Here is a 16,294-nt window from a genome sequence, read left to right on the forward strand (position 1 = left end):
GATTGGTCTGAGCGTCCTGTTTGGATGCTCAGGCAGTGCCTGGAGAGGCTGGGCATGTTCTCCAAGGGGCTGTGGAACACAGCCCAATGGAGAACATGCCAAGTGTGCATGACGGTTTGGCTGTCCCTAGAGGGCTGGCCAAACCTTCATGTGCACTTAGAGGAGTGCAAACCATTCCTCCTGCACTCTGGCGTCACAGAGCCAAGCCTCACCCCGACTCCGGCATAGAAAAATAAAATGATAATAACGTCCTGTTAATATGATTTTTATTGTTTTTGCACTGCTGAAATAGCAATGGGGGGCGACACTCTTCCGCCTTAGTGGAGGAGCCGCCACTGCATGCTACCGCCTACAAGAAATTAAAATGCACGGTGCAAGTTAAAAGTACAATGTATTCGCCTGTACTACATGCAGGGAAAATACTCCTCCAGGTGAAGCCAAAGCCCACTATGTATATTTTAAAGAATAGATTGGTAATGTTAGGTCTCGCAGTTAGATGCAATCTTAAACCAGACCTAAACGTGAGGGGGGAAAAAAGACTGAAGGACAAGATCTAAATTAAGTTGTAAGTATTTAATGTATCTTTAATCTCAAGAACACTTTTAGGACCTGGTGTGTCTTTAACAATTGCACGTGGGACGTCGTTATTATGAGAATGAACCAGGATTTAGGAAGTTTGAAAATATGGCACCCATAAAGTATTGGAACATTGCTGGGGCTTATACAAAGCTAGAAGGCATTTGTCATCGTGTAAGTATGAACGGGTTTAAATGTAATTTTTTTTGTCCAGGAAATCCACTTAAAACTAATTTGAGTACTTTAAGATATTTCATTGAGACTTCAATATTTTAATTCTAATTGTTTTATGCTTTCTTGTAAATATAAACTTGAAAAAAATGCCCACACAGACTCCAAATAGAGTTTGTTTATAAAGTCAGGGGATGTCTCAAAAATCTGTCACGCGCAGAATTTACTCATCAGCGATAATGTTTTACATTTCGTTGTTTGCACTCGCTTCATGTGATGTCACCGTTGCCCAAGAGCACGTGCTTTCCCTTCTATGACGTCATCAAACTTGAACAGGTACACGTAAAATGCTAAAACGTGAGCGTCATAAAGATTTGTCTATGTTAATCGCCTATAGATATTACTTTCCGATTTATCGGTTGTAATGGAATAATAGGAAATTGCGTATTTGGGTTGCGCGCGTAACTAAAAATATTCTGCACGTGTTCCGGCTCCACCCCTTCCTCGAAACTCCTAAAAACCTGATCGCAGAATCCTTGAGTCTGGGTTAATGTCTGGCTCTGTCCTACAAGATCTCTCGAGCCTTTGAAAGCCAAGTTTGTGGAACCGATTACAGGCAAAAACCATGTGTCAGCGAGTAATTTGCATAATATATTTAGTCATCCCAAAATGCTCTTCTCAACAGTTACTTTGTATTTCGGACAGAGAGCAGTCACCGTGTGGGTTGAGGCGATGTGCCTCTCTGGGGGCTGTTTGCAGTTCGGGGAGATCAGAGGCCAGTGCAGATGCGGTCTGTGGTTAGCCCAGGGTAACACGAGGTGTCTGCACGCAGCCGATCGAGGGTGGACCCGGCAGGCTGCCCGTGCCACGGTCCGCCCATGCTTGGAATATTTACAATTCTGGGAGGGAGAGGGCGCTACACCCTCCCCTGGCCCTGATTCACCCATATAAACGCAGCTCGGCCAGCCAAGTCCAAATAGAGAGAGGAAGTGATGAGAGGGGAGGGTCTGAGGGAGTAAAAGCAGGCTCCCAGCGGCAGCTGCTGGGATAATCCGGAGGAGGAGGAGGGAGCTGCGAGCGCTGGTGGGGGAGAGCAGCGGCGGCGGCAGCACTGCACACTCACTCTCAAGCATGGCCGGGGACAGCGAGCAGAGCCTGCACAGCCACCAGCAGGACGGGCAGCCCTTCCTGATCGGGGTCAGCGGGGGCACGGCCAGCGGCAAGGTGAGACGGGCTGAAGGGCAGGGGTGGCGGCGGCAGGACAGAGCCCTCGTGGTGGTGAGCGCCAGCAGGAAGTGCCTGGGCACCGCGGCGGCCGCGTGGCTTCCATTTCCAGCCCTGATGGAGCAGTTTTCACGGCACAGACAACAAAGGGAAGCCTGGCGGGCTGGATCCGCGCGGGCAAGAGCGTTCCCTACACTGGGGCTGGTTCTAAATCTTCTAAAATCTAGATTTTCTAAATGTAAGGGATCTAGACGTTCTAAAAGCACACTATTTGTTCTGCACAGTAGGGGGTACCAGCGATCTATAGAAGACAAAGGAATTTTAGACGTTCTAAAGACATCACAAACAGGAAGGTTCGGAACCCCGTGGTGTTCTAGAAGTAATTGGGGAATCTAAACGTTCTGCAGAAGCTATGCGTTCTTAACCGCGGGACGCATAGGCATCCCATTTAAATACAATCTATTGAGCGCAGAAACTACCATAGGGCACTAAAACCCCCAAACATTCATAACACATGGATCTGACATATTCAAGACAATCCTACACAGTGACACTATAAGCTTTGGGGGGTCGTTTTAAAAGCAGCAAAGGGATTTAGAATGTGCGGAACTGAATGTTCTAATATCAGAATGCACTGACAATGCAGGGAACACTTGATCTAGGCGTCAGACCGCTGGCAGCTCGGGGATTCAGGTACAATAGGATCTAGACGTTCGCATCCTATACACGAACGTCCTACACGGCAAGCGTGAGATCTAAAGGATATGTACATAACGGGCGGTCTAAACGCCGTAAGGCATGAAGAAAAGTAGATCTACACGTTCTTAAGACAACAAATGTTCTATTTGCCGTGTGACGCCCTATCGTGTGCCTGATCACTTAACAAAGGGGCGGTGTAGGCGGCCTCTCTTCGGGGGTTCCCCTGCTGGATTCTATGCATGCTGTCTGTCTGCTCTTTCCGGTACCGTACACTGTAGACGTGTAGCCTTTTCTTCTCTCCTTCCTTCGTGTGCCTGATGGTGCTTTCTCGGAAGTGGTGGCGAGGAGGCCATGTGCCTGGCTGTCAGTGGTGGGGGCGGCCGCGGCCAGCACATGGGGCGCCTTGTTTGTCTGTCTGGGTGTCGTGTGTCACCAAACCAGGGCGGAAACTACCGCCGAGGAGAGCGCACGGGTGGAGACTAAATGCCCCACTACGGTTACTTTTAATTGCACTCCAGTATGAGGGCCCCTATCAGAGGGAGGCGGGGGTTTGCGACTGCAGCGATCAGCCCGCGGTTTGAAATTTTGGCGGGACGGCGCGGGCTTTTGTGAAACCGTTCGAGCCGAGGTTCACCCCTCAACTTTTAAAGCGAGCTTTTATTGAACTTTTGTAAGCAGATTAAACCATTTCTACACTAGCCCTACTGACCCACGGCTGTAGCTTTATCCTCGCACTCCCTCCACCCATGTCCCAGCAGTTTACATTTTGGGATTTATTTTTGTAACTCCCCCGCCGCCCCCTTTGTTGGGACCATCATTGCATCGCCCAATGCACCTTTCTCAGTATATTGATTTTACCACGTATACCGGTCACACTGTCCATTCTGCGCACCTCCCACCCAACCTATGAGTTTCCGAAAAAAATGCAACTCCGGTTTTGGAGGGCGATCCAATTGGCAGAGTACGTGCACGCCGCAGGGGCAATCAGTTACTCTGCACGGTGAGTACCAACGCTTCTGTATTTCCATTTAAAGCATCCAATGCAGATGGCTAATAAAGGATCGGGTATTTCGCTTGTTTGGAGGGTGGAAAGGAGTCCAATGAGGGTGGGTTGAGAGAAGTCCAGAGACAGCTTTTGTGTTAACCAACCATGAGTAAATTTGAGGACCGAGTAAGTTCTATTGAATAAAGGCAGACGGAGCATTCCGGTCAGTGGGTGGACAGGAGTCGTCTTTCCTTATTTGCTGGGACTTTCCTTACAGTTGGTGTACGTCAACCTATTTTATGGTCTCATTCCAGTCATCCGTTTTTTTCCCCGCGCCTTTCTCCGGTTTTTAATCTGCCCTTGAGGGGCGGTGTACTGTAATTTTAAGAGGTTTCATCCGACCGTGTAAGAAGTATTCAGTCTGCCACTATAAAGGAATGTCAAACTGCAAATGCCTTTATTATCGTATTTCGAGTAGTTGGTGTAATGGCTGCGAGCAGGTGTCAGAACGTGCAGATGAAATACTTTCGCATCAGGGTCAAGATTGATTTGCATATGGCTCGGTTCAAACTGGAATGGCATGGGGAGCAAAAAGCAATGGATTTAAGCCCAGATCTCTGTACTGGGGTGAATGTAAGACATTGTTCTGCATTCTGTCCATCAATTGTTCTTTTTGCAATTGTCACCCCGAGTGGGAGGGTTATGCCCAGACGTGGGTCCCGTGCTCTCCATGCTACTGGAGTCAAGCTATCCTGGCTGAGGTATGCGAGCCTGAAACCGGTCCCAGGATGCTTGTTTTCAGTCCGGGAAGGGCCTGGCAGTTTGGGCTGGACTGTTCCCATTGGGCACAGGGTTAAGACTGATTTACATATGGCTGGGTTCAAACTGGAATTGCATAGGGAGCAAAAAAAACCTATGGATTTAGGCCCAGATCTCTGTACTGGGGTGAATGTATAATTATGCATTCTGTCCCAATTGTTCTCTTTCCATGTGTATGCGCGAGAAATACCATCGGAATGTAGTGTGCCCATAGTTTCTAAAGTCACAAGTCAGACATTTCTTGTTTAGCGCCCACGTGCGTGGCACACTGTCGGCTTCATATTTCCCGCAAGCGTAAATGACGCAGCGTGTAAGAATCCCAAATTACGTGAAACACAATAGAGCGGGGTTACTCTGATTTAGCACATAATGTGCACAGCCCTGCTGGTAATACGACCTATATGCAAAAATACAAGTTCGTGTTTATCCGTCGAGGTTGTATTGGTAGAAGGGGCACAGGAGAGGGGCCGCTAGCTCTACACTGCACATGTGAAACTCTGGCCCTGCTGAATATTCCCACTATGGTTGCCTCCTTACATGCACCATGATTCCCACTAATGCATTCTGGGAGTTGTAGTCTTGGGTTCCCTTAAGTGGCCTACTGCAACTGTTATTAAGGAAAACCAGGGACCCCTATAAATATAACTAGCTATAGCATAGGGAAATAAACTAAAGTAAGAAAAAATATATAGCTAGAAAAGGATATCTACCTAAATATCTATAACATAAATACCAAACTTGCTAGTGGAATAAATAATTGTTATAAAAAGAAGGGACACCCTATTAGCACAATATGGACACTGGAGGAAGATATAGTGATGTATTTATTAATTTATTTTCAGATATAAAGTTTCATCTTCCATATTACTTTTCATGAGTTGAATTTACAATTTATAATTCACATTCGATCATTTCATGAGGTGAGTATTGACAATCAATATATACAAATCCAATAAATGGACGGAGCGTCGATTCAGGCAGTGCGGCAGATGTCTACAACGCGCGTTTCGGCATACACGCCTTCATCAGGTAGCCGTCTATTGCACAAAATAACCCATTCAGGATGAAGATGTATAGTGGCTTCAAGTACTTTTCTAATAAGGTATAGCGAACTCAGTAGATGGCGGATGGGCGCAAGCGTCTCGATTTTGTATACGTGGCAAACAGAAACTGGCGAACCAATAATACTGTTCAACTATGTTTGTGATGGATGATGTAATGGGACGATTCACAGTCTCTTCTTAGGTTCGGCAGGCTAGCTTTACTGTTCTAAATAAAGATGAAATCGAAAATAATTGTTTGGCGATTCATGATCTCTTCGTGATTTCAAACGGGATGGAGCATCATGTGCAACGATAATTCCAGCCCAAGATAGGCCGGCAAGATGCTCCTGAAGATGTTGGGATACTCTCGTACGGAGCGTCGCAGGCTGCGTGTCAACTCGTGAGCCTAACGGTCCCTTCTTTTTATGACCATTATTTAGTCCACTTTGCAAGTTTGGTATTTATGTTAGATATTTAGGTAGATATCCTTTTCTAGCTAAATATTTTTTCTTACTACTGCAACTGTTAACAGTGATGTGGAGGAGGACAGCCAAAGGCTGGATACAGGTTTTCTGACATGCCGCGGGGTGGGCACCCTGCTTGGGGCGTGGCAGCAGCAGTTTGTACTTCTGCTGAGAAGAGGGGATGCTTAAAAGTGGCCGTGCTAAGAAAGTGAGCACCCTAATTCGGGTTGCAGAACTGCAGTGTGGGGCGTCCCCACACTCCACCAGGAGTGAGACGTTAGTGACCTGTGCTGCTCGGCAGAGGGGGCTCTAGTCTAGATCTCAGATGGAAGGGGGACAATGTTAGCATCTATGGGATCCAGTAGGGCACCTGTCGTGACAAGGAAGCAGTTTAGAGACCTGGTAAAATGCAGACTACCGGCTTCAAAAAAAGCTTTACGGAAAGTAAACTATGTCTTTATGTTGTCAACAAAATGTAAAGTAATGAAAATAATGGTGCTTATGCCTTTGTAGCTTATGTAACGCGTTCTGACTCCATTTGGCTTGCACAACAAAAACATCTTTTCCTAATTTCCCTAAATGTTCAGTGGTATCTGGTCTCCAGTAGCTAAAGCTGGTGGTTGGATTTTCATACAATAAGCTACAGTAATTATTACAAACCTCCACCAGCTACCTGAGTAATTATTGTAAGGAGAAGATGAATGTCCTGTCAGTTGTTCCTAGGAATTAAGAATTTCTCTTTCCTAACTATAGGACGGCAACGCCTTTGAAATGGAAACCGTTGGTGATATGTACTGTAATTTTGCCAGTATGTCTGCCCTGATGTTTTATGTACACAACATATTTGCAAACATGTATACACTGAAGCGCTCTGATGCCCTGGGGTCGAGCTAGCGCTATATACAAGTTTACAAATAAAAAATATATAACCTGTAGTGCCTTACTAATGCTGCTAAGTAGATGTGACCACAGACATGTTTAATGCTTCTCTAGGGGGTCAAAACACAACTCTGTGTAGTCCAATTGGGCTGGTTTTCTGAGCACTTCTTAAAGGGCTTCGTCTTCATGGGTACTACTAAATGTTTACGTTTTCATGTCTCTGTAGCAAAAGAAACTATCGAAGGCTTTCAGAACGATGTCATTGTATCTTTCTTCATGGTAGGTTTAGGTTTACTGAGCGCGGGGAAGAAGGCCAGTTATTTTCCAGTCATAATGATGTTTTTCGCAGTGCCTCCATCTGCAGCACATAACAGTGCTACTAAATGCATTGGCTGTGGTCTCTCTGTACCAACCTGGCAGATAAAGATGCACAGAGTCCAAGGGCCTGTATCTCGAAATGAGCTCCTTCTGGCTGAAAGATTTTGGTTCTGCTGGGGGTCACCAAAGGCCAGTTCTTGGATGGTAATACCAGGAATTTTCCAAGCCCATTATATTTGCAGCCCACCAAGGGTAGAGATTGATCTCAAAGCATGATGTCTAAAGAGGGTGAACATTGGTGGGGAAGCTGTGGCACAGCCAATGGGGAGAACTCTCGCAGTGTTACAAAAGTCATTGCTGGGGTGAGCAAGTCTGCTTGGCTGGTGCGTCTTTGTAGCGTAAGCGCTCCTCTGGACCACTGCATCAGTTCCTCCACTGTTGCTTTCTCCCTACTGCAATGTGGGTTGTCAGATGTCCATATCTACCACTAAACCTGCAGGAACAAACTTGGCAACTGGGTGACAAGTGAGGGGTGGCCTTGAAACCGCAAATACTGTTTCATACGTGCCCCACCCCCTAGAATTGCAGACATTACATTGTTGCAGTGGAGTTGTGTAGTAGGGTGACCATTTGGGCTGACCAGAAGAGGTCTCCTCTTTAAAGGGAATTCTCCTGCGTCATCCACAGGTGTCCCTGATGCTGCTGTTGGCATTTGCATCCATGGACCAGAGATTTGATTTGGAGGTGAATGCACAAAAGCGACAGGCACTTATTTCACCCAGCATGAAACCCTTCCATGTAGATAATTTACAGCTGCAACAAGATTTGTGAGAAATATTGCTTTTTTCACATTGTCAACCATGCATTTTCTGTTTATGTACATATGAAAATGCGCTTTCGGCGGTGAGACGAAGGGGTATAATTTGACTACATTCAACATTAGTTAAGGATTAAACTGATTTGGTTGGTAATTAATCGTTTTCTAATTTTACTGCATTGTAGGGTTGCAGAAAAAATAGTTAAAGGATAAAAAATTAGTTATAGCCTCAATTTTTAAAATTTATTTCGTCCTAATTTTCAAGTGCAGTACTACGGACCCTTCCTGACGGTTTGCGAATGCCCATGCTTTACAGTAGGCTCTTGGCGAGTAGTTGGCTTGGCCGTGGACGGCGGCCCATCGAAGGCCTAAGTATGAACAGGTCTTTTTGAACTGGCGGTCCCAGAAGACTCATGCCTGGGTAGGCCACAATTTTCACACAGTGCAAAAATCCTCTTCAGACACTAATGTCGAGTCGCTATAGGCACTCGTTGTCTGAAGCTCAGAAATTATTTATTTTTTCTACAATAGTTGACCGTAGTATTGTTAAAACAAGCTGTTCTACATTCGAAGACAGCACAAGCCCTCACAAGGCAGGCACTCCTCTGACTCCCCGTGACTATTCGGTGAAACCTGGGTCACTGCAACCTATACCTCTGAGTGAGGCGTGTTATGGTGACTACCTTCAGACCCTCCCCCTCGGGGATGCCTTGGGAACTAGGCACCGGAATCTGTGCTTCTCGTCACCATGGAAACTGGCAGGTCTCTTCATGGCCTGGAGGCCCCTCCCCCTATATCTATACCTTAAGGGAATGAAGCTACGGTCAGTTGTCATGTTAATAAGGTTCAACTTACTGGACGCTTTATCCTACAGAGGCAGTTCTTGTGCAGTGGGCTTAAAGTTTAATGATAATGCGAACAGAGAGGCAGTGTACAGAAGTAATTATTTTCTGGACTGGTCCAGCTGGCTAGCAGCATTAGCATTGTACCAGTCAGTTGCTGATGGAAATAGTCTGACCAAGAAATCTATAAAAAAAAAAATACCCTAGTCCCCCCCCCCCCCCCCCCCCCCCCCCCCCATACTGGTGTCAAACCCCACTGGTGAGCCTGGGTTTAGTAGAATGTTGTGTACAAAAGACTGTCCTACAAAAATCTGTTAGAATACAGACAACCTGAACCTAGCGAAAATAGATTGCGCTTCGTTGAACTCCTCGGGGACAGTGACCTAGCACGTGCTCTACGTGGATTTATCTAGCCTTTATAAGTAAATACTCTTGACTGGACACCACCAACTCTGGTGGTTCTATCACACACACTTCATCTGCTGGGTCCCCATTACAGCCTGTCGTCTTTTTCAATACTGCCACGTTTCTCACTAATTGGAACCATCCTCATATATATATATATATATATATATATATATATATATATATATATATATATATATATATAATTTTTTTTTTTTTTTTTTACAAGACTGTCACTAAAATCAGTCTGCCATTCAACATTACGTGACCAAACTGGCATATTTTTAGCCTTGAGAAGAAAAGTCTGTAGGATGAAACACAAGTTTACTGTGGATGATTCGTACAGTTTAAGCGCCTCAATTTGATGGTGACTTGGATAAAACTTACAGAAATCCTTCAACAAAAGGATACCGTGGCATACAGGTTGAGCCGCAGTTGTTGGTTATCTTTGCGGACAGTCATCCATGCGTCATTCGTCCACTGTTTAATTTAGAAAGTACACATTCCACTTCGAAAGGTTAGGCTAGTAAAATCTGCAGCCAGGAACTTGTTTGATATTATTTTAGCAAGTTATGGCTCAGTTGGTCTAAATCTGCACGAGGATACAATACCCTAGTATATGGCAAATTCCGCAATGTTAGTGCACTGTTCTATGTTGGTATCAGCATGAACATTTTTTCCACATGAAGGGTAAGCTGGCCCTGCCAGGATACGAGCCTCTGAAACCTGCTTATTGAATGCTAATATCTGCAGCAAGGACGTGAACTGGGATTAAACGCTGTATCACTAGGCAGTGTGAATCCTCACCCTGTAGGTGTTCTCTGGAAAGGGGAGAGGAAGTGGGAGGTGAGGAAGAAAAGTGATGGATGGAAGAAGGACACAAGAAAAATGGGGTATGAGAAAGATTGGCAAGGTAGGTGAGAGAGGAAACAGATCAATAAAGGAATTCAAATTGTGTGGAGGTAGGAATGAAGAACTTGAGAAAGTGCAGTACTTTTCGTGAAGGAGAAGTTTGATGTGGGAAAGGAGTTGAGGGGGAAAAATAGGAGGAATAAGCAACAGAGTTGGTCGAGTCTGGGCAGCGCATGCACTTCTCTGTGGGACGTGCTGTATTAGAGTATGGACTTAAAGCTCCGCCCATATTTTTCATTGGCTTGTCTTTGTCCTTTGTAAATGCTGGCTTTTGATTCAGTAATCGACTTGTTAGTCTCTCCATAGTACCGCCTTGTCTTAATTTGTAACTTGAGCTTGAAGGTGTAGGATAGTGCACCACTTAATCCGAAATTTTATGTTTTTTTCCGTGCAACCAGCGTATCGTTCCCCGCCTGGAACGTATTGAATACTCTCACGTAGCAGCTGTACAGCAATAGTATAGCAGTCACCCTGAGCACAAGTTGGTGCTGGTCCCCCCAGCAAGTTTTATCCAAATAATAGTTCAGAGAATCTTAAATTAATCCATAAGTGTCTTTATTCGCACTTCTCCATAGTTAATATCCAAATGATATCCTAACAATTCCCAATTCAGGTCATCCAATGCATTTCGGCAGGATCTCCCGCCTTCATCAGGGAAATGATTCTGTAAATCCCAAAAATACTTTCGATCAATATCAAAGCCCACTTAAATCAAATGAGTAAATCAAACAAGTTAAACACGTGATTAAATAAACTTTGCGATCCATTTAAACATAATACTTGCTCATTTCTGGGAGGAGGAATAAGCAACAGAGTTGGTCTTTTTAGGTCGAGTCTGGGCAGCGCATGCACTTCTCTGTGGGACGTGCTGTATTAGAGTATGGACTTAAAGCTCCGCCCATATTTTTCATTGGCTTGTCTTTGTCCTTTGTAAATGCTGGCTTTTGATTCAGTAATCGGCTTGTTAGTCTCTCCGTAGTACCGCCTTGTCTTAATTTGTAACCTCCCATGAGGACTGGTCCTTTTACTTCTGTTACACAGTCTGTGCTGTTTAGTCTGTAAGCACTATTTTCTTAGTGAGTGTTGTCTTATTGCAGGCACTACGTGCTTTGCAGCAACATCCAGCACGCCATGCACGCTTTCACTTTCCAAGCAGCCAGGACAATGGCAGCCGCTTCTTTGCAATGCAGGAGATGTCGCATTTAGGCGAGTTCGAGCGATTCTCTTAAACTCTCGCAAATGCGAGACCTATTGGTTCGCTAAGAATTTTTTTGGGGTTGTTTCCAAGCGCCCCATGCCATGCTTGCATGTGAATAGAGGCCACACCCCTTTCTTTAGACGAGCTGCTCATAACGAAAGGGGCGCGACCGCCATCAAAATGAATGCGCTGTTTGGGGCGCATTTACAAAAAAAGCATTTGTTTTTCGAACAAATAGTTTTTGGGTAAAAACGCCCCATACCGTGCTTTAACTTTAATGGCTGCGCGCCCCTTTCTTTAACCCCTTGGCCGCTGCGGAAATTCCGTCGTGGCGCTGGGGGTGAGGGAAGGGGTAGCACGGCGCCGCCATGCTTGCAATTGGACTATGCCCCCATGAGTCACGGGCGAGCTGTGCTCATGACGGCGTGGTTCCATCACGATTCCGCCCACTCACTAATTCGCCTGCACAGGTGGGGAATCCGTGCCGCCTGGGCGGAGCGGCAGCAGCATGACGGAACCACGCAGTCATGAGCACACGCCGCCCTTGGCTCATGACTGCATGGTTCCGTCATGAGCAGGAAAGGGGTTTGACCGAACCTAATTAACAGGGGTATACCCAAATTACCCTCCTATACCTGGGTATGGGACCTATTTTTATAATGGTATGAAGGAAAAAATACAGAACAATTTATGAGTAGAGCACATTTAATTACCCTCTCCACAGTTCTTATTATTATTAACAAATGTATCAAAATATATTTGTAACACACACAGACAATGGCACCTAATCAATGAAGACAAGGAATGACATACCACAACATTCTATTCATCAACAGAAACAGTAATACATAACACAGTAACCCTAAAATATTATTCTCACTCCTCCTGGGGTCACCACAGGCAGAACCAGCGGGGCCTCGGGGGAGTGAGACTGCCCTTCCCCCACCCCTTCTCGCCGGGGCCCCCAATGCACTTCAGGGCCCAGAGGTGGGATCCCAGGCCCCAGAGACATCTTCGTGGGGAGCGCAACGGTTTTCCCTGCCCTTCAGTGTCGCCGAGGGAGGACTACTGGCACCCATTTTTGGGCGTCTTCACGGGGAGTGTGACGGCGCTCCCCGACTTTGCTTCTTGTGGGGGCAGCCCCTGGGACCTGACCCACCCCGGGGGCGCATTGAAGACCGGCGGCGGAGCACCATGCGCTTCGTTGTCCAGGCCAGAGGACGCCTACCTTCTGGGGGCATATCTCAGCCCCCAGGGGACCGATTGGCCTCTTCTCACTCCTGATAGCCAGCTCTAGCCACCTGGACCACTTTTCGCCGCCCTCCTCTCCTCCAAGAGGGTGAACTCATCAGGAGGTTATATTCACTGGCACCCTGCACCAGTCTTTCACCTGGCTCTCCCCCATGGCCTTTCTTCTCCTTGCGCAGAGGCCCAGGCTTCTGTTCACTGGTCCTGGACTCCCTTTTTGGCGCAATCCAGGGTCCTGGGACAGTCGGGGGTTCTTCCTTCCAACTGCCCATGGCGCCAGGCTCCAGCACTAGTCTTCCTCAGCAGACCACACCCCAGAGAGCGCTCCTCTTCCTGTCTAAGACCTTTTAGAAGAATTTGGAGGGGGCTGGCAGGAAGGCTCAGCTGCCCTATCCTGCAGCACCACAGCACCTCTCTGACCATGCCCCCTCCTTCCTGCACAGGCCTCTGGGATAGTTCAAAGTGGCGTCGTCCAATGCTCTCATGTCATATGGTCTCTGAACCCCCCCCCCCCGCGCCCCCCCCCCCCCTGGCTGCCTTCTCTCCAGAGCAGCTTGATGCCTGGCACCAGGTGACAGCTGCTTATGGATAACCTGCAGCTCCACCCACCATCTCTCCCTTTTGGAGAAGATACCTTCGCCCTTGGAATGCTTGCCGTGAAGGGCTAGCCCTCTGATGCTTCAGTTTGGGGAGGAAGGTCATTAATCCAGCCTGGCAGGGGCACACCCAGTCAGGCTCTGGTTACAAGCTGCATTAGAGGACTATGACATTTCTGGATGACCCATAAGCAGTACAGATATGGCTTTGGACTCAGCAGAATACTTCTCACAATAGTTAGTGTACTTTGGTGCATGTCTGGAATTTGTAGGCCCTAGGGAAGTGAAACTACCCCATGTGATTCCCATCTTCATAGGGGAATAATGAAGTGTTCTTCAGTGACCACAGTAAAGCACACTGACTTTTCCTTAAATGTTTCTTCCCATAGTGTAAAGCCTATTTAATGTCACTACCAAGCTCTGCATAATTCCTGCCACACCATTCTATCTGTACCTGCTCGTTGGCTGCGCACGCCAGGAATCTCCCCCGTGCAGCCCCTACACGTGTGCATACACATGTACACACGCGTCAGCCCAGTGCCCCTTGCTGCAGTGCAGCGGCCTACTCTCACAAGTGGGACACCGGTAAAATCCACATGCAGTTTCATTCATCATGAGTTCACTGTGGGTGAGTCCCAACTTATGAGGCTCTCTCACAGTAACTGGTCAACAATTAGGTGCTCAAAAACAAAAAAATCCAGGCGGCTAAGATGGTCAGAACCACCTTTTTAACAGTGTCATTCTCATTGTGCTTGCTCCCATCAAAGCATACAATAGTGCAGTAGTCCAGCCCACTTCATATTTGCATTCCTGCACTGGGCGACAGCATTTTGACTGAGTGCATTTCAGTACCTCTTCTGCTGGGGCACTTGTGTGCAGGTTTTGGTGTTTTATTTATTTATTTATTTATTTCTTTATTTCTTTATTGCATTTGAAAGAACTTGACCCATGCCAAGGCCTGGCCTATCGGCATTGCCAGTGTTCAAGTTTATTTTCTGGTTGTGCTCTCAGGTGTGAACATTGTGTATCCTTGAATGAATCACTGTGGACCCCTGTGACAAACTTTTTGACATATAAAAGTGCCCAAAGAACATACCCTGAATCACATCTTTAGGTTGAGCACAGCAGCGTGCACGCTCTGCTGTGTTAGGCATGGTGTAGTCAGTACATGGGCCTGAAGCCGGCTCCTCACTTGTCATTGGTTGCTTCGGGTGCTTCTCTAAATTCCTTACTTTTGCATGGTTAATCGTGCCCATTTGTCCCTCCTTTTGTTCTGTCGTTCTCTCCTATAGCGACTGGCCCTATTCCAGGGCTCATTTAGTTTCTGTCCATTTGTTTGTCTCGCACACTATTTTTTTTTTCCAATGACCTGCCTCGTGTTCCGGCTTTCCCCTCCTACCCACCATTTCTCCATGTGTTCTCTCTATCGCACCTCAGCTTTCATATATGATCTACAGTCTGGGTCACTGAAAATCCAGGTGAGCAGTCAAAAAGTTATAATGTTAGAAATGTGACTTTATTCGCTAGCTCCCTTTCACCCAATCTTGTTTTTAGCATTAATTATGTTTCATTCGCTTGGAGCTTCGTTTCTGTAAATAGGGCTGTAAATCCTGTTCTTTATCTGGTCACAAATGTGGCAGCTGTGTCTGTTCCCAGTAATAATTCCTCATTCTTAGCCCTCTAGCCAGAGCTGCAGCTACGTCTGTCGTCCGTGGTAATTCCTCATTCTTGGTCCTTTAGGCAGTGCTTCAGCGTTTCTGTTCCCAGTGGTAATTCCTCATTCCTAATTCTCTAGGCGGTACTGCTACTGTGTTCCAGTCAGTGATTTCTCATTCTAAGTCCTCTAGGTAGTGCTGCAGCTATGTCTCTGGTCACAATGGTAATTCCTCATTCATAGTCCTGTAGGCACTGCTGCTTCTGTTGTCCCGTTGGTAAATCCTTATTCATAGACATCTACACAGTGCTGTCAGCTGCTTTGCTCGTCCTATTGGTAGTTACACATTCTAAGTCCTCTAGGCAGTGCTGCAACTGTGTCTCTATTCACACATCCAATACACTCAAAACCAAAACACATAGGTAAGAAGACGTTGTCATTTATTACACCAATAGCTCTAACTCTAAAAAAAAAAAAAAAAAAAAAAAATGGGAGACCTATTGCATTGTTGTAGATTTAGTTGTCATGTCTGTTCTCAAGTTCAGACTTGCAAACAGGGGCACTGTTAGTACAGCGTTTTTACAGCAGTCCTAACTATGGATTGGAAACGTGGTCCTTTCGAGTCTCCCAACTATTACAGAAAACTTCCCCTAACAAAAAACAGACCTATTTGGTTTGCCATTATTTGTTTTTTCTTCAGAGGGTGCATCTTTTTTGTTTCTGGGTGGAAAGGATTTGCTTTGAATTTTTCGGATTGTATTCTGATACTAGGCAAATTCACAACTTGTAGCCATCCCCTTTCCAATATGGACTATGGAATATTGGAAAATGCTGGAATCTGTAAAGGTAAGGTCAATGGTACGAGTGCCATCCATTAACCCAGTCTCTAAAATGAGTGCCTTGTTTGAGATTGTCAAAGGATTTCTGTCTAGTAGGGGTTTCGAATGTAGGAAGGTTTACTAATGTACTTGGGCATTACCTCATTGTCTTTTTACCTGGCTTTAAGGAGTGTGTTTTGATAGTGCATGAAAGTCTGCTTTACCTGCAGCAGAGCCACCATAATGTGTCTGATACTGCACCCTTCTTCCTCCAGAAAGGTGTACGCATACACTCACATATATGCTCTGCCCAGGCTGACGCCGCCCGAGAGGATGGAGGGAAAATACAAACCTACTTTTGATGGGACAAAGCAAGAGTGTGTACCATTGGCTATACCAATAGTGTTGACTTCCCATCCTCGGCTGGGAGAAGGTTGCATTCCAGCTTCAAGAAAAGACACTGCTTTGTCCAGTGCTTTTTCCTTTGCCAAATAGAAAGCTTGTGTGATATTGTAGTGGCGGCTGTTATTACTGATTTGATCCCTACCAGAGTCCGACAGACATATAGGGCAATCTCGCAGTGCCAGAAGGACTGGAATGAAAGGTCAGTGTGTGGGCGTTTAACA

General features: G+C 46.2%; 1 protein-coding gene across 1 annotated transcript in view; it reads left to right on the top strand.

Annotated features, from left to right (window-relative positions):
• The first annotated feature begins 1,721 nt into the window (after positions 1-1,721).
• Positions 1,722-16,294, top strand: part of UCK2 (uridine-cytidine kinase 2) — a 108,120-nt gene continuing 93,547 nt past the window's right edge. Inside the window, exon 1 of the mRNA XM_078641527.1 lies at positions 1,722-1,971. Coding sequence (XP_078497653.1) covers positions 1,879-1,971 — 93 coding nt within the window. The 5' untranslated portion in view covers positions 1,722-1,878. The remainder of the gene's footprint in view (positions 1,972-16,294) is intronic.

The sequence above is a fragment of the Lissotriton helveticus genome, chromosome 1_1 (genome assembly GCF_964261635.1).
Source record: "Lissotriton helveticus chromosome 1_1, aLisHel1.1, whole genome shotgun sequence".
Lineage (NCBI taxonomy): Eukaryota > Metazoa > Chordata > Amphibia > Caudata > Salamandridae > Lissotriton > Lissotriton helveticus.